Source organism: Erpetoichthys calabaricus, chromosome 11, assembly GCF_900747795.2.
Source record: "Erpetoichthys calabaricus chromosome 11, fErpCal1.3, whole genome shotgun sequence".
Lineage (NCBI taxonomy): Eukaryota > Metazoa > Chordata > Cladistia > Polypteriformes > Polypteridae > Erpetoichthys > Erpetoichthys calabaricus.
This window is the reverse complement of record NC_041404.2, coordinates 67,156,808-67,176,088: the sequence shown is the minus strand read 5'-3', so window position 1 is coordinate 67,176,088 and position 19,281 is coordinate 67,156,808. Positions and strand designations below refer to the sequence as shown.

The 19,281-nt window shown below is 41.0% G+C and overlaps 1 protein-coding gene across 1 annotated transcript in view; it reads right to left on the bottom strand.

The window, feature by feature from the left end:
- si:ch211-167b20.8 (uncharacterized) overlaps nucleotides 1-11,569 on the bottom strand; it is a 45,951-nt gene extending 34,382 nt beyond the window's left edge. The window contains exon 1 of the mRNA XM_028813267.2: nucleotides 10,449-11,569. Within this exon, the coding sequence (XP_028669100.2) occupies nucleotides 10,449-11,308 (860 nt within the window). The 5' untranslated portion in view covers nucleotides 11,309-11,569. The remainder of the gene's footprint in view (nucleotides 1-10,448) is intronic.
- Between the last annotated feature and the right edge of the window lie 7,712 nt (nucleotides 11,570-19,281).

Genomic DNA, 19,281 nt, shown 5'->3' with positions numbered 1-19,281 from the left:
GTTCAGAGGCCTGCTGAGACATAAAACACTTCAAACATGTCCTAGAACTGGTCTTCTCCCAGTGGGTCATGCCTCTGTGCACTGAGAAGGGGTTATAAAATGCTTTAGTAGGTTCAGCCTGAGCCACAGAAATAACAGTTCTACTCCAAGGTTCTCCCATATTGCTGAGCTCTTTCCTCCATTATGGATGGGTAACCCCAAGCAGGAACCTCATTTTGAGCACCTGTACCTGTGATTTTCTCACTACATAGGTCTTGAGACCACAGGCGAGAAAGGGGATGTACGTTGACATTGAATGCTTTTTTTAAGCACTTAACTACCACTTCACCATCATAGTCTAGAACAATGCCTACAAAGCTGCTTTCACTTGAAAAAGTTGTTGCTCTGTCTCATGATCATTTTATCCCCCAAACATTAACATGGCCTGAAGGTAAATTAATTCATCCATTAGGGGCATCTGCTCACCCCTACCAGAAGAGAACAAGCCATTATTTTCAAGAAGACAACCACAACTTCAGATTTGGAGGTGTTAATTATCATCCCAACTACTTCATACTAATCTGCAAACTATTCTGTTGCATGGCAGTGAGCTCAATCCAATGACAATAAGAGGACATGATCATCACGATCTGCAAGCAACAGAGGCACATTCATTGCATCCCCATCCTGTCCTGAACAAGAGTGGTGATAAGATATGCCCTAGGTGAAATCAAATGCCCACAATGACTCAGGTTAACTCCAAGCATGAGAACGTAACTTTTGCACTGCAAATGCAGGGACTGAATAGCATGCAGCGGAGGCCCAGCAACCGTGTGTTCTCTGGGGCCTACCATAAGGACTTATAGTGTATTTGATCCTAAGCTTTTCCCACATCCACAAAGCATATGCAGATAAGAATGACAAATTCCTTTCATGCCTCAGATTTCAATGTATGGGCAAAAAGCTGCAAGTCCAGCATGGAAACAGCATTATTTCCTTTGGATCTGATGAAAAAAATGGGGATCATCAGTCAAGTCTACCAGTCCTCACGCACTCTCCCCACATTCAATGCCATGGTGAAGAGGCATTTTAGCCCAAACTTTCCCATGATATCCAGTGCTTTTCAGAGGTTCTTGGCCATCCTGGGACCTTACAGCCATGGAGCTATTAATTCAAAGCAGTGACCTCTGCCTTAGAGATGGACCAAACACAACTAATGATTTCAAAAAGGGCATATTCATTAGGTTTAGGAGTTCCTCAAAATGTTCCTTCCACTTTCAGCAACATTCAGAGCTCTGCTCCCAACAGCTAGTTTCCAGGGGCCTCATGCATAACAGCATGTGCCGAAGGACAAAAGCGGAAATGTGCGTATGCACAAAAGAATCCAGATGCATAAATCTGTGCGTTCGCCAACTTCCATGTTCTTCTGCTCCATAAATCCCGGTCAGCGTGAAAGTAATGCACATGCACGCACCTGCTGCCCCACCCCAACTCCTCCCAGAATTATGCCTATTTGAATATATAAATCAATATAAATAGCCCTTAAGCTCAGCGTTCTGTTAAAAGGCAATGGCTAAAGCACGGGGGAAAATAGAAGAATTTCAGAGTGGAGGCAAGGAAAAAACGTACTATTTGTTGGTTTAAACAGTGGTATAAACAACAAAAGGAAGTTGATCGAGTAACACAGAGTGTCAGAGAAACTTGAAAGCTCAAGTTCACAGAGTCGCACAGTGCCGAAATAAAAAAAAAACTTGTCAGATATCAAAGTCACCATGAAAAGCCGAGTCGTAGCCCACAATCAGAGTGTCATATGAAAGCTTATTAGGATACAGAGAAAAGAAAAAAAAAAAAAAATAGGGACACAGTGAGAAAAACGCTCAAAATGTCAACTTTAAACTTGAAATTTCCACTTCAATCACGCAGTTTATTTTGTCATTAAAGTAGAATATCATAAACTTCATCTTTAAATAGTTTAATTTACTAGTTTCTCAAATACCATCGTAACTAAAGTAACATGTTAAATGCTTTGTTTTGTATATGTTCTTCTATGTGCTCTGTGTGTGTGAATCACTACGTGCTTCTTAAACAGGCTTTCTCTGACTCCGAATGGACACAGAATCCATTACATTCGTGATATTACAGCTCTCTGTATAATTAAAATACGGAGATGTATACTTGATATTATTTTCATGATGATAGAAGTTAAAGCATGTTATTAAACATGGGAGCACGGTGGTGCAGTGATAGTGACAAGCTGGCGTCCTGTCCAGTGATTGTTCCTGTCCACCGCAAGATGCTTGCTGAGTGACCTTTGATGAAATAATTTATTGCAGCAGTACTGTCTCTTTCAAACATACTAACCTCCAATTCCTGCCCTTACTTTTCTTTCTCCAAGAAACCAATCGCCACACAATCAGCTCTGTAATAAACGTTAAGCCATCTGTATGCTTAGAATGCGGATTCTTCAAAACTTTTCAGGAACACTGAAATATCTTCGTAGTACATGTTTAATGATTCTATCCATCTATCCTTCCAGTGTCGCGCCAGCCCAGCAAGAATACAGCGCAAGGCAAGAACAATCCCTGAATGGGGTGCCAGATCGTCACTAGTGCTACGACACCGTGTCCTCACATGTTTGTTTATTAACAATACAGATTATTTAAATGATGTTAACATTTTATCTGTATAATAAACATATTTTGCTGCATTTCATCTTAAAAATGATATCGTCATCATATGTAAATACGCGCTTTATAAAGTGGCTTAGGTTGTGCAATATTATAACTATCACAATTTTACAGTGAGGTGATTGTACTATTAAGTACTAACAGTTCTACAAGAAGCACTTGATGGACTGATTGAATGTGTTTATAGTTGTTGGAATGAAACTGTTTCTGAACCGCGATGTCAGCATAGGAAAGACTCTGAAGCGTTTACTGTATGAGAGTAGTTCAACAGACAGCATGGCTGAGGCAGCGTGTGCTAGATACTGTATACCGATAATTCTCTTTCCAATCATCTGCTGTAGAGCTGCGATTTCACACTCAGATACAGTGATATAAATACTCCGAGTGGTGCAGTGAGAGTATTTTGGAAAAAGATGGCAACCCCTAATGGGAGCAGCTGTTAGAAGAAGAAGGTGCAGTGAGAGTAACAACTCTTAAAGCAGCTATGGTATTTGGAATAGTTTGGCCAATCTGTGGACTTTACTTATATTGTTACAGGTTAATTACAATCAGATGCCTTAAACTAATAAACAATATGCAGTTAATTTCAGTGTATATGATAAAGCCGGGTCAGGGATGTGGATCTAAAAAAGAAAGGGAAACCACACTGGAACAAAAGCACTGCTTTGACGCTGGGTGCCGCTAGTTTGCAAAACTGAGCGGAGAACTTGCGTACGCCAAGGTTTGAGCTACCGTAAAAATGTGTGTGGCTTTACGCCAAGTTTAGGTTTTATACATCGCGATTTGAGCGTGGAAACAGGAGTACACAACATTTTTGTACGTACGCACCTTTTATACATGAGGCCCCAGGTCTGCCGTGCATGGATCTGTCTCACTCTTATCTCTTGTCACTGTACCTGCTCTCATCTTTCTCCTTTGTTTGTGGTGTGCCACAATGGCTGAATCTGAACATACTAGGGACATCATCCAGCGATCAGCCACTAGCTTCTAAAATCCACTCCTAGGCTTGAATCCAGGAGTACCTCATGGTATCCTTGTCTAAACTTCAACCTTATTTCAATCTGTCATTTCTTAATCAATTAAAAACATAAATTTCCACACAACAGAGTTCTGCAGATCACCGAGGCACACCTGAACCCCAGATTCACACTTGAATATTGAATATGCTTCTTCAGGGAAAGACTGGCAAAGTAGGCAAAGGATAAGAGGAGCAGACAATAAAGCACATGAGCCAGGAGATGACAGATCGGATTGGTGAATAAAGGGGTATATGAAAAACTGCAGCAGCAGTGGTAGCACTGCTACATTGCAGTTAGGGGATCCGGGTTCACTTCCCAGGTCCTCCCAGCGTGGAGTTTGCATGTTCTTCCCGTGTCTGCGTGCTCCGGTTTCCTAACCTGCAGATTAGGTGGATTGGTGATCCTAAATTGTCCCTAGTGTGGGTGTGTGCTGTGTGTGTGTCCTGCGGTGGGTTGGCACCCTGCCCAGGATTGGTTCCTGCCTTGCGCCCTGTGTTGGCTGGGATTGGCTCCAGCAGACCCCCCTTGACTCTGTGTTAGGATATAGCGGGTAGGAAAATGGACGGATGGATGAAAAACAAACAACTTAAATAACACTTGTAGATGAATTGGTAACCATCTATAACATGTGCAGAAGTCTTTGATATCACATTAAGAGATGGATCTACACGCACAGGGCTACACGGTCATAGCAGCCCAGAAGAACCAGTCATAGGATAAGACCTGAAGGAGCTGTGGGTCTCTGTCAGCTCTGAATCAATGTAACAGAGGAGAAAACCAATGAAAGAATGAGAAAACAAATAAAAGGTGCCATCTCAGTTTTGGCAGGTGTGAACTAGGGCGAAGCAATCTGTGAAATATCAGGTCATTTAAAGCACTTCCATCAGAAAGACTGAGGCACAAGAATTAACAGAGGGGTAGATGGATTGAGAAGAATTGAGCAAAACAGAAATGTGGCCTACTGTGTGTTGCATTCTCCTACTACTCCTTACATTTACCTTCGGAAAACATAACTGATATTATGGAGATCAGGTTGGTCAGCTTACTGAGGTGTGTTTATTTAGCATTTAACTGCCACTAAATCTGTGGTACCTGCCAAATCTACCAGTACTACATGATAGAACACAATTTTTCAGGACAGGCATTCATTATTATGTAAGCAAATCATTTGCTGGCAGTTGTGCCTGGTGGGGAGTTAAAACCATATGGTTGCAGGTTCATCTACCACAACTGACTAACTCTGTAACCCTCATAACATTTTTGTCACACTATCATACCAAAGATTCCTCTGACAAACTATCTGTGAATACCTACAGTATGTTTCCTTACTTCATTGTAATTAATACTCTTGACTTGACACTACAGTAAGACTATGATGGTTTCCCTTTCAGTATCTACATTTTGGATTAGATTCATTCATTCATTCATTCATTGTTGTTGAAACCACTGTATTCAGATCAGTATTATAGACCTCTGATTCAAAGTTCACATTTTATTATTTTGTTCGAGGCCTTTTTATCTTGTGATGCTTTATACTGTATTCATTTGTGATTTGTACGGTGTCTTGTAGTGGTGCTCTCTGTGAAATGTGGTACAAAATACAAGGTTATTGATTGTTTTTATGTTATGTATAATCACAGATTGCAGCCAAATACTGGTGTAACAATTTCCATTGGATAATTAACCGTAAATATTTCATAACAGAAAATGAAACACAAAAAGAAAGTAAAGAAACAGAAAACTAATCCAAAAACTGTAAACGAAATGTTTTAGAGCAGCAGAAACAACCCTTCACAGTACATTGACTAACACCTTGAAAATATATACCACAGTGGGTCCCCTGACACAATGATGCACAACAATCCAAACAATAAAAGAGAGTGTCCATCTTAAAAATAAGACTATAAATTTTATGTTTTTGGTGATGTGCAAAGTGTTAACTAAGGTCGATATGAGTAAATCTTCAAAATTTGCATTTCATTTTCAGAAAACCCCATTATACCCCACTGTAGAAATCACTCCCTCATCCAAGGACAATTTAGAATAGCCAATACAGCAAATCTATATTACTAAACCACAGTTTAAATTATGCACGGACGGCGGACGCACCGCATGCGCCTCAGAGTCAAACCCAGCGGCTTCTCAGAGTCAGTAGGTGGCGCCCAAATAACACAACCTGTGAACTAAACCTGCTCTAATCCACTGTGCCAGCAGTCGGTGTCAGCAGAGGCAAAGGAGCCACGGCTCCAAATGGAAAGAGCTCAACGATTTGTAATACAAAACCGAACCCGTAGTTCCCAGAGTCAGTGCGCGGCGCCCAAACACCACAACCTGCAAACTAAACCTGCTCTAATCCACTGTGCCAGCAGTCAGTGTGTGTAAGTTGGAGTATGCTTCCTAAAAGTAAACAACTTCTACCCAACGACACAGATACAGAACAACAAAGACGAGACTGCATGGATAAAAACAATACATGGAGGCTCCTATGACGCGCATCAGACACACCAGAAGCTAAGACGTCACGGCTCCACAATGAAAGAGTTTGTGATAAGCTGCCCGGACACAGACAGACGGACACCGTATTAAAGTCCACCACAGGTTTATTTAACATTATTTAAAGTCCAATAAAGTGCACAACCCAGTGCTTCTCGCACCAAACTCCCCCAAAGTCCAGGCCTCTTTCTCTCTCTGCCTGCTCTTCAGGCCGCCTCCTCTCTCCTGCCTCGAAACCTTGTCCACTCCTCACCCGACTCCAGTCCTTCTTTGCAGGGAGGCGGCCCCTTTTATAATTACCCGGATGGGCTCCAGGTGATTCCCGACACTCCTAAGACACTCCCCTGTGGGGCGGAAGTACCGGCTATAATCCCGGAAGCCCTCCGGGTGTTCCCTGTCTTCTTTCCCCCAGCACTTCCTGGTGTGGCGGAAGTGTTGGGGTTCCGGGTCCTTCAGGCATGGGAGCGCCCCCTGGCGGAGACCACGGGCCCCTACAGGGTTGGGCTTCCAAGCCCTGCACCCGAGGCCCTCAAAGGAACCAGGGCGGCCGCCCCCTCATGGTCCGGAGGAGGAATGAGCCCTCCTCCTGTCCTCCTGGGCGTCCTGGCTGGGCACCACCCCCAGCCGCGTGCCACAAGTTCAACTAACGGAAATACAAAACGAGCCCGTATGAATAAACACAATGAACGAACGCGCCCACAACGTGCTTCTGACACATCACAGGCAAAGGAGTGACAGCTCGAAATGGAAGGAGCTCAACGATTAGTAATACAAACACAAACCCGTATGGCTACGACCTGTAAACGAGCCCGTATGGATAAAAACAATGAACGAAGGCGCCCACACAAAGAAACCTTTAGTACAAATATGTTTATTTAATTAAATGAAAACTTTACCATGGCTACGACCTGTGAACTAAACCTCGGGTAAAGCGCGCACGCCAGGTTGTACAGCCACCCGAACGCGACCGCCCACACCACCGCATATACCACGTTCGTTTAGTAATGTAGCCCTCCATGCCCGGGTCCGCCGCCATGGTCACTTCAGCACGCGAATCCGCCGCCATCAGCAAACAACTTCTCGCTGACGACACAGCCATAGAAAAACAAAAAAGAGACTGCATGGATAAAAACAATAAACGAAGGCGCCTACAACGTGCTTCTGAAACACCAGAACCAGATGAGTCAAAGCTCTAAAAAGAAACCACTTTAGTACAATTATGTTAATTTAATTAAATGAACTTTCCCAGGACGCACCCACCCTCCATGATATTTCATCCCTCCAAATATTGGAGGGAATAGAAAGTGATTGCCATTCTTGGATTTGCGATTCTTTCGAGAATCGCGGGCTTGCTGGTATGCTTATATTCCAGAATAGTAAATTGGAAACCATGGAGAAAACCAGAACATCATGTAACCTCAACATTCACAGTGCCACAACTGGGTTTTGAACATACAGTGGCTCCGAGTCTGAAACTGTGACACAGTGGTGCCAAAGAATGAAAATGAGAGATTCAGCTGCTGACTGATCCCAAATGTTTCATCTTATCAAAACATTAAATCAACCAACAGCTGGATAACTGCATTAATCAATCTCAAATTCACTGATTTACATCTATTTTTTCATAATTAGATGAAATTCTCTACATTTTTAATGCTTTGCTAGTGGCTGGCGAATATCCTGGCAGCAAAGAATGCAAGGCAGGAGTCAGCTCTGGATGGGAATCCAATCTTTAAATGGTCCATTGATCCCAAATGTTTCATCTTATCAAAACATTAAATCAACCAACAGCTGGATAACTGCATTAATCAATCTCAAATTCACTGATTTACATCTATTTTCACATAATTAGATGAAATTCTCTACATTTTTAATGCTTTGCTAGGGGCTGGCGAATATCCTGGCAGCAAAGAATGTAAGGCAGGAGTCAGCTCTGGATGGGAATCCAGTCTTTTAAATGGTCCACTTGCATACACACTAACATTACATGTACATACAGTCAATAAGAAACTGGCATTTAGCCCAACATACTTGTCAGAGAAAAACTGGAGTACCCACAGAGGCAAAAAGCGAATGTGCAGACTACACACAAATCTTACCCGACCACATGATTCTATCCCAGGACACTGGGCTGTTGGGCAGCAGCTCAGACCAATGTGCCACCCATAAGCATCCTCTGAACACACTAACACCATTAGTGTTACAGAAAGGGGTTCAGAGCAGAGCACACTTGGCCTCTTTTATTCGTATCACAGAATAAAGTAGCATCAGCCAGGAATGAGTCACCAATAGTATGAACTGGCATTCTATCAGCAGCAGCAGGGGCACCTATAAAAATGGCAAACCTGCAATATCACAAACAAAACTGCATCTAGTGCAGCAATTGTGAGCAGTTCATTTAAGAATAGGGAGTCACCTAAAAGAGCCTTTTAAAAAGCAAAGAATCCATTCTGGCACTTGGCACCAGCACTACATTGGTGTCAGACGTGGGACATAAAGAAGACCCACTGTCCAATTGTAGCAAGGGCAGATTGCCATGGAGACCACAATGCTTGGCTCTTCTGAGGAGTTGCTGGAGAGTCTTAGGTCTGAGATTCAGGCTGCTGTTTGCAGCATCAGAATGGAGGGAAACAGCTGAGAGACTGCTGCCTCTGCAGCTCTACCAACAATTCTCCGTCTGCTATGTTCCATTGGCCTGGATGCATGGATGCCAGTGGAGCGCCTGGCTCATGCAGCTGGAAAAAAGTGTGACAGATCAAATTGCCACTGACCCCAGGTGAGCTGTGTGAAGAAGCACTAATGGTAAAGTTTAAATTCCAAAAGAACGAGGGCAGATAGCAGAGGCATTACAGAGGAGCAGTGGAGGTGGAGTCTCAAAGCTGAGATCTGACCCTGTTTGTGATGTCAGTTCAGTGAAGAAAAACAGCCAAGAGACCAGAACACCTGCGGCTCCAGACAAGGAGGTTCCCCTGCTCACTTGAAATCAAACACTACACTTCTGTGAGGTTATCTGTTAACACCCCATGCTGCACCACCTAACAGCAAAACGCTTAAGATGTGCTTTTGTCAGCAGCCACATGACCGCATAAGAAACAAAGACCACCCCGCTGTTTTAGGAAGTTGGAAGTGGTGGCTGGGGTCAGCATCTTTGAAGGGAGGGCTACGTGACAGCACTAACAAGTTGCAGCAACCAGGGATGAATCACCCATAGCGTGAGCTGACATTCCACCTATGAAAACAGAAAACCTGCAAAGTCACAAAAAGAATTCTATCTGGTTAGTGCAGCAACGGCAAGCAGTCCTTTTAAGGATAGCGAGTCTCCTAAAAGAGACCAGTAAAGAGCAAGACAATCCATTCGGACACTCAGCAACGGTGCTATAGTCCCTTTAAAGGATAGCGAGTCTCCTAAAAGAGACCAGTAAAGAGCAAGACAATCCATTCGGACACTCAGCAACGGTGCTATTATTTACTAAGTCCATTAGTCTCAGTCCATAGCAGAGCACACATGACCTCTTTTATTCATGCGAGAGTAAACTGTATTATCATATTTTATATATGTCTATGGGCTATGTGGATAAACTTCTTCAATAGTACGGTGTCAAGATTAGAATTTAAATTAAGACTTGTAGGACTATGAGGCAATGCCATGGCATCAGCTACCTCTAAATCTGCATAGTAATCAGCAATTAATTAAGAAGTCAAAGAGTACCCATAGTATTTAACATAAATACCAGAATGAATACAAGCAGCCAAAATGTGCTTATTTAATCAAGCCTTTATTATTTTTTTTATATTGAGACACTGAAGATAGTTACTCTAAAGGAAATTTCCTCTAAATATCTTCAAATATATAAATGGAGATCTGACACTTTGAAGTGGCTACTGCCATGCCACGGTACTAGAAGTTTTTCATTCACTTCATTTCCTTTACAAATTCACGATTCCTCCCACTGTCCAAAGACATGACGTAATGTCATCAAGCAACTCTAACTTGAGCTTATCCTATAGAAAATGGATGAAAGGGGGAGTGGCATCGCAATTGTACGCAACCCACTGGATGGTAAATGCTATAACAACAGACCTTAATTACGGACGACAACAAGGCTATTTTGGCCAAGAGAGACTTGGCGGTTTGCACATGCTGGCTCAGATGTGCACGAAATGGTCCCGGAGTGACAAGCATCTGGCTTGCTGCCCGTGTGTCAATTGTATTTTTAACAGCCCAAATCCCCCGTCACTGAACTAATAGGGCACACCAAGAAGCACCTACCGTGATCTAAGGGCCACTGGTTTTAAAATGCCTCGGTGCGGTTTGTTCACAGTAGGTACTGACTCCCTGTACTTCTCTGCCTCTTCCTCATCGTTTTCCTCTTCTTCCTCCTCTGCCGTCGTTGTTTCTTTTGCGGTCACCTTCAGCACTACAGCGTAGTTCTGTCCCCCGTTATTTGCCCAGAAAACCCCCTCAGGTGACTCATAGCGAACCACGAATTCAATGCGGGAGCCATCTGTTAGGTAAGGAGCAGTAAAAGTGAGCCTGAACAGGAACCGGTCCGTTTCTCCATCCGAAGAGTCTGGTACGTAGTCGGCCAGGTAGTCGAAGAAGGTCCCCCAGCTGTCCATGGTGGAACGCACGTATACGCACTTCTGAAAGGAAACGTTAAGGACGCGGACATGCCCCAGCAGTGACAGAGGGTCATCTGCCGCCGGCCACACTCTCTCCACCTCGACCTTCTGGGCCCGCACTGCCTGTAGGAGTTGGCATGGGTCAGGCGAAGTAAAGGTGGGTATGACCTGATACCTGGGGGACACGTCCTCGCTGACCTCTTTGTTGGTTGCGAGAATATCGTCGCTATCAAACTTATGGTAAAACTTCACTTCCACCAGGTCGAAACCCACTGCGTCCGCGAAGGAAACCCTTCTCTCTGCAGACACCTGCGACCGGTTCTTAAAGTATTCAGCCGTGTCCTCTATGATGGAAAGGCCCCTTCTTCTCGGGACAGGCGATGAGCGGGGCAGCAGGCGGGACAGCAGTGCGGGGTCGTCTTCATCCTCTTCATCTCCCGCCGCCTCCACCAAAGCTTGTCTGCTGGGGATGGTAAGAAAGGACGAGGATTCCCGTCGTTCGGACATGCTGCCTTAAGTGCGCGGACTTCTTAATACAGTCAGCGCGAAACAGAAAGCAGGCAAGGCGCTGCTTTATTCCTCCAGGAGTCCTTCACAAACGTTGACCTCCACGTAGGACATCTTTCCGTGATCATCAGCCGCAGAGAAACGGCCACTGTAGCCTGAAAAAGAAATTTCTGCAGCTGCCAGACAGAGATCCAGAGTCAGGCACGAGCAACACACGAAATAGCTAAATTTAACCTCTGTGCACTGGAGACCATCGTGGTCTACTCACAATCGACCCCTCCTCCTCAGGAGCCAGACGGCTCGCAGCCGTCACAAACGTCACACGGGGCGAGCTTTTCCAATCCACGTCGAATCTGCATTATTTAAGAGCTCCAATATTTATCTGGGATTTGTTCTGTGCAGGCAAAATTACTTCAGTTTGGATCATAGCTACTTTAGTATAATTTGAAGTAACAAGCAAAAAAAGGGTTAGTTTAATTTATCTGGAGTGGTAACATTATTGGAGTACCCGAAAGTTGCAAATTTTAGAGACAGAATAAATCCATAAAGTACATTCAATTTAAGCTGTGTTTATATTTGTAATGAACTTGAAGATGCGAGCGCAAAAAATTACAACAGGCATCATTATTTGGCAAAAAATAAAGTTTGATTGACTAAAACTGAATCCACACCTACCCAATTTGATAGTGTGTCAGCTATTAAGCAAAATTAAATCGGCCAACAGTTGCTTAACCCTATCAATTAGTCACGCCCGATCCATTACACAGTATATATGAATATGCTTATTTCATGACATAGTCACAGTGTGTGAGACTCCATCCTGAAGCATCATAATTTTGGACGCTCCAGAATGGAATCTGCTTTAAATAAGCAAATACTCAAAAATGTATATAAAATTTGTTTAAAAGTAAATACTCATTGTAGAGCAGCAATTAAATAATTTAACAGATGTTAAGTTGCACACAGCACCTGAAATGGGCCCCCAGTGAGATTCCTATCTAAAATCTTTCAGTCATTTGAGAACATTTTTGTCTTAAAAAGATGGAAATCAAGAGGTGATAGGGTATCAATATTTAAAAGAATAAACCACCAAAAATATTTTTTATATGTCATTTGCTCCTTTTAATTTGTAGTGGTGACTGAGAAAAACATATAATCTTTTGTTCTCATGGAGAAAGGGCATAACAAAGATTCTAAATGAATGGGAGCCAGCAGTGATCAACGTTGGACAACTGCAAATGATGTGAAAAACGTTCATGGAAAAATGAAAAAAAAATTCTGCATTAAGTTCGTCACATGTCCATTATTAATTTGCATACTCAGACTGTGCAAAATACATGCATTATTTCCTACAATATTATTAATAATTACTTCTGGGAAACTCAGCATCTGATGTAACCCCCACAATAATGTACTTTCATTCACTGTGAAGAATCCTGTCTTCAATTCAAAATCACTGTACTGTGCGGTTGTTAATTTTCCTGTTTGTATCGGATGCTGAGGTTTCATTATGTGGACGTTTCTCACATCGTTTGCCGCTGTCCAGCTTTAGTCATGCCTGGGTCCCATTCATTTAGAATCTTTGCTATGTCCTTTCTTCACGAAAACATGAATTTAAACTTACTACAAACTACATGGAGTAAGTAATAAACACTGTTTTTAGGTGAAGTGCTCCTTTAAAGTCAAGGATGGAATAATTAGAGTGTATGGCAGCCATTAGATTTAAATTGGCTCTTCAGCAAAAAGATTGGGGCACAGACGAAAGCTGAGTAAGGCTTAATTTTGAAAACATAAATTTAAAATTTACATTTATTATTTTATCCAAAGTGACTTATAAATGAGGTTAACATTATCAAGTCAACATAAGCAGTCAGGGGACATTTTTGAAACAAGTGTTACAAGACTGGGTTACAAAAATTAACCAAAACAAGAGAAAACCGTTCTAGTCCTTAGAAGAAAGTGCATTATCATGGGGTGATAATACTAAATTCAATAACTTGAGTCTTTATAAATTGGTTTACTCTGTCGCACTTGTATACAAACACACAGAGAGTATGGAACAAAACTACATTTAAAGAGATAGTACACTATTATAAACACACATGAAATCAACAGAAGTAATACAAATACATGAGAAATAATCAAAAGTAAGAAAAATAACAGTAAAGCATAAAGTACACAAAAATTCATCCTGATATATGACACTCCTTCTCTAACCCTGCGCAAAAGGAGTGTCAGTCTACCTCATCAGGTGCTCTTTATTTACTTCAATCACTCAAGATGGGCAGACAAAGTATGTTTATTAGAAAAAATTAACGATATTAGCAAAAGTGAGTAATAGCAAAATTTAGATAAAAAACCCTAATTACACCGTTGTTTCTAAGTCAAAACATTTTCAAAAATACTTTTCATAGAAAATAAAGGCTGAAGAATATCGTCAAAGTCTGTGATAGGGAGGAAGAGAGAGCTTGTCCTCAGGCAGCTGGCCTTGAGTCAGAAGTCAAGCTCATTGGATGGTGACTCTCGAGTGCAGTTGAATGGAGTCTCATCCACAGGTAATGCTTCCTGTATGCTAAAATCTCACATGGGGTTCCAGACCTTGTGATGTTACATGGAGGTAATTAGCTAACTAGTCACATGATTGATGACTTGACTCAGTAGTTTTGATCATAAATGTGTGTGCAAAACACTTAATTTTCTCAAGAGTGTTTATCTGTACAGTGACCAATTCCCTTGGAATTGATATTCCCATTCAGCGTTTGAGTTCAATACTAATTGGTCATTCTAACCAAAGATTACAATGTGAACTATACACTGAGTTAAAATGAAAAGAAAATATACATAGACGTAGACAAAATACATAGAATTATATACTAAAACATAAGACAGAGTCTCATGGCATTGATCTGTATTAAACATCTGTGACTAAAGTTCCAGAGTTCAATAACAGTTCATCATAGTTGGTCTGAGCAAAATTGTCCACTGTGTTTTTTAAGCAAAATGCTGGCTGGGATTGGCTCCAGCAGACCCCTGTGACCCTGTGTTTGGATATAGCGGATTGGAAAATGACTGACTGACTGTTTACAGTCATTAATGAGTTTGCCAGTACAGGACAGTTAGCAACTATTAAACCAATTAAGACAAAAGAGTAGGTGACCTTACCTTTGAATCAAAGCCATTGTATTGACTTACAATGAACGTATGACTATATTGAGAACTAAAGTAGGTCTTACAAAACATTTGTTGCTTGTATAATATATAATCCTAACACCATATATTTTCCCAGTGACTATTCTTCAAATATCTGATGTTTGTTTGTTTTAGTTGTATTTATTTATATTATATACTGTTTGCATTAAGAGTATTTCCTCATTTATTTATTCAGGTGAAACACACTTTACTATATGTATCTGCAAAAATATGTTATATATGCTGTGTTTTCTAGACACTTAATCCCAGTTTAAAATATAAAATGTACAAAATATGCACTGTTCATAATATCACGTCCCTCTACAAAACACATCTCATAACGGATTTCATGTTAAATGTATCATTTGTTATTTTCTTGAATTATCTTTATGTGATAGTCTGTTCGGTCTAATTAATTATCTACAGTTGTGTCATTTTTAATGAATGCAAGTGTGATACGCATGTGCCTCTTCCCATATTAATGTAGCTCAGCAATTGACCTAAAACTACCGTAAAAAAGTATTACTGACTGATAGGTCTTTGCAAACGTGCCAGACTACAGTATGTTCCTTTCTGTAATTAATCATCCAGATATTTGTAAATTAAGAACACAAAAATGGACAGCATACACTCTATAAGATGAATGAGCACCTTTATGAATTTGTAATTCTGGAAAATTACTGGGTCAGAATATGGAAATACATATTTCTTTTCATGTAACAGGTAAAATTTTGTCAGTTGGAATGTAGTCTGAAGCCTGGATATTACATAATTTTTTACCTCATAATAAAAAAATAGAAAATTCTGTTGTCAAAATCTGATTTAAGTTATAGAGTTTACATATTTAAATACTGAGTAGCATGGTTGTTAGTACTATTGGCTCACAGCTCCACAAAGGTGGATGCTATACTTTTGCTACCTGTGATTTCACATTAGTTTAACTTCAATCCAGCTGAACTATGGGTTAAAATAATTGTTCATGAAGGACAGATATGTAATTTTGATGTAAGTAGAAATGTTTCAAGATAACAAAGGTTTTGGCAATTTTATGGAAATTTTTAGAAGACTAGACCTGGAATCAAAAATAATTGGTTTCTATTCGTCTTAGAAAACTGGTTGCAACAATGCTAACAATATCTGTGGAAAGAAAGAAAATTGTTAAGACTTCTGTTCTATGAAATATCATAATTGTCACTTACAATCACAATAGTATTTGAACACAGTGTTCTTTTAATATGTCTTAAGAACAGCAGAAGATTGACACGAGATGTGATGATCCAGTCTATCAGGATTGTCTGGTAAGTTAATAACTAAAGGTCCCAAATTCTCTTCCATATAGTTTTTAATTATTGGCAATGTTCCTAATTCACCTACATGATGCTTTAGCTCCAAATTCTGTTGATTTTGTGTGAAGTAGTGTTTCCATGCTTTTACCTTGAATGCATTTCCCCTTAACTTCTGTCAGCATCCTCTAGTACTATTTAAGTGAAATAATGTTTTGGTAGTATTTTATCATTACCTTTCACAATTTTGAATAACTAGGTTAGGTCCTCATGTGGCTTCCTCAACCAAGAGTGAATTACAGGCAGTCACAGCAGGATACACTCTTTAGGGGTCTACTATACTAAACATGTAAAACTGATATTATGTGGATTGCTTTTTTTAAATTCTACTATATATATATATATATACTAGGGGGCTTCACCCCCTGCTCGCTTCGCTCGCCAACCCCCTGTGTTTGGTGTTCCGGATACACACCTTTAAGATTGTTGCTATTTCATTAATTTTACTTTTATTTCAGCACTTACGTAAAAACAATATTTGGAATCCTGTGAGTCCCAATGTGCTGAATCCTTTAAATGAGGTCCGTGAGACATGTGTTTAATGACTGTGTACCATAATTCAGGATAGGTTTTGGAATTACAGTATAGACAAAGCGATCCACGCCATCAGCAGTTATTAATTTGTTTTGGAAAGTAAGCAATAAATGCATGTGAGGTAAAACAGCCTTACAATATTTACATACATCTGACATATCACCTGTGTACATATATAAGATCACTATTCGCCGTTTAGTTATTTGTCAGAGTAATAATTTCTCTTTTTTTGCGCTAATGCAATGTTTATGTTCTTTGTTTGACACTGTCGTTTATTTCTGCTTTCATTTTCTGTATCTTGCTCTGAATGTGTTTCATGCCCACGTTTTTGTTTGAGTCTTTTGAATTCCAGTTTTCATTATCTGTAACCTGCTCTGTATGTGTTTGGCCTCCTTGCATTATAACCTCTTTATGACATTTTACTTTGTTGTCTACTCTGTCTTTCGCCTACCCCCGCCGTTTTGAACCCGTGCCTGCTGTTTACCGTTAGTAATATGGGTAAGTAATATGGATGATAGCACTTACTGTTAATATTGAGCGTTCTCTGTGGCTGTACTGTTAATAATGCATCACTGTAATGAGATTCACCTATGTTGTATAGTTTGTACGTGTGAGGATGACGTACGTGTAATACGGATCGTTCGTTTATTCTTATTACCCATCAGGTGTTGCGCCTGTGTCATCTGTGGTTGTACTGTTAATATTGTATTACTATAATGTGATTCAAATATGTTGTTTTGTCCGTATTTGTCGGGTTTCTGTATGATGTCGGGTGTTTGCTTGCAGTTTCTTAGAAGTGCGTGGATTCTGCTGTGTAGTGTGGACATTTATTTCAGTTGTGCGTTGTAGGCGAATACGCCTTTCGTAGTATCTGGCAATTTCCGTACTACAATTCGCTTTCCGTACTATCTCGGGCTTGATTTGTGAACCTATGTGGACTCCGTAGTCTGTCCCGTTTCACTCTGGGGCGGGGAAAACGTGATTCAAATATGTTGTATTGTCCGTATTTGTGGGGTTTCTGTATGATGTCGGGTGTTTGCTTGCGTTTTATTTTAGAAGTGCGTGGATTCTGCTGTGTAGTGTGGACGTTTATTTCAGTTGCGCATTGTAGGCGAATACGCCTTTCGCAGTATCTGGCGATTTCCGTACTGCAAGTCGCTTTCTGTACTATCTTGGGCTTGATTTGTGAACCTTTGTGGAGTCCGTAGTCTGTCCCGTTTCATTTCCGTACTGCAATTCGCTTTCCGTACTATCTCGGGCTTGATTTGTGAACCTTTGTGGAGTCCGTAGTCTGTCCCGTTTCATTTCCGTACTGCAATTCGCTTTCTGTACTATCTCAGGCTTGATTTGTCAACCTTTGTGGAGTCCATAGTCTGTATCGTTTCACTCTGGGTCGGGGGGCTGACTCCTGTGTTTTGTGTGGTGGTGTCATTGCCTATGGATGCGTCGCCTCATTTCTTATTTCTGTCAGTGGAACTCTTTCGGTTTTGAACCGTAATCTCGGGCTTGAAGTGTGACCCTTTGTGGACTCCATAGTCTGTCCTGTTTCACTCGGGGGCGTGGGTCTGACTCCTCTTTTTTTGTGTACTATGGGCGCGTTGCTTCATTTCTTCTTTATGTTAGTGTGTGTACTCCGTAGTCTGTCCCGTTTCACTCTGGGGCGTGGGTCTGACTCCTCTTTTTTGTGTGCTATGGGCGCATTGCCTCATTTCTTATTTCTGTTAGTGGAGCTGTTTCGCCATTACTCCTGCAATCTCGGTGGATCGCGCTGTTTCGTTTTTGAGTTTATGGGCGCGTTGCCTCATTTCTTATTTATGTTAGTGTGTGTACTCCATAGTCTGTCCCATTTCACTCTGGGGCGTGGGTCTGACTCCTGTAACCTGCTCTCCATGTGTTTGGCCCCGTTCTTTAACCTCTTTATGACGTTTTACTTTGTTTCCTACTCTGTCTTTTATTTCTAACCTTGCTTTATCCTGCTTACGGCATTTTCAGACGGTTCGTAGTCTTTCCCGTCGCGCTCTGGGGCGGGGGGGCTTTGTGTGGCGCCTGCGCACTATGTCTCCTGCGTCCACGGGCAGGTCCCTGCATCCATATCCGATTTACCATTCTCGGTTAGTAATATGGATATGGATAACTGACTATGATATGGAAAATAGAATGAGCTTTTGGTTGGAGCCATATTCTTGAAACCAGTACAGTGGTGGGTTCTATACACTTGGTTGTGCATGCAATATTCCTTTGCGTTTTTTTTTTTTGACTTGTGATCTAAAGCCAATTACCCTCTACAAATTTGTAATTAAGAGTGGGAATAGCATTACAATATTTATGAGTGGAAGTTGTCTTTAAAAGACACTGATGCATTTATATGTAAAGCAATTTGAATCTATTATTATTTTTATTATGATTACTTCACCATATACCAGTTCAGAAAGTCCTGTAACTGGACATGTCCTGACATTTTCATAGGCTAGCACTGTGTACAAATAACTAAAGGAGTATGTGTATTTATATCCTGTCTAAGAGGAACACCGGAACATTGTAACACTAGAAAAAAAAATCTTACCTAATGAGAACAGTGAGGTTGTTTGGTTTGTTTCTTATCATATGTTCCAGTCAAGTTCAAAAGAAGAGAGGACAACAAGCATTCCAAGTACGTGGTTCTATTCTGTGTGTCACTCAAAGGATTGTACTTTAGTAAAAACCCATACAATAAAACATACAGCATATACAAATTTATGTCAAAGACAGTAGTGATCATATTTTCCAAAAAGCCCCCCTGAACAACAAATTTACTAAAAACATTTAACTCCTTATAAAATGACTTTATAACACTCTTAGGCCTTTCTGATGTTAAGGTTATGCATATCATGACCTTAGACCTTTCACTTGGTCTTGATAAACCCAAGA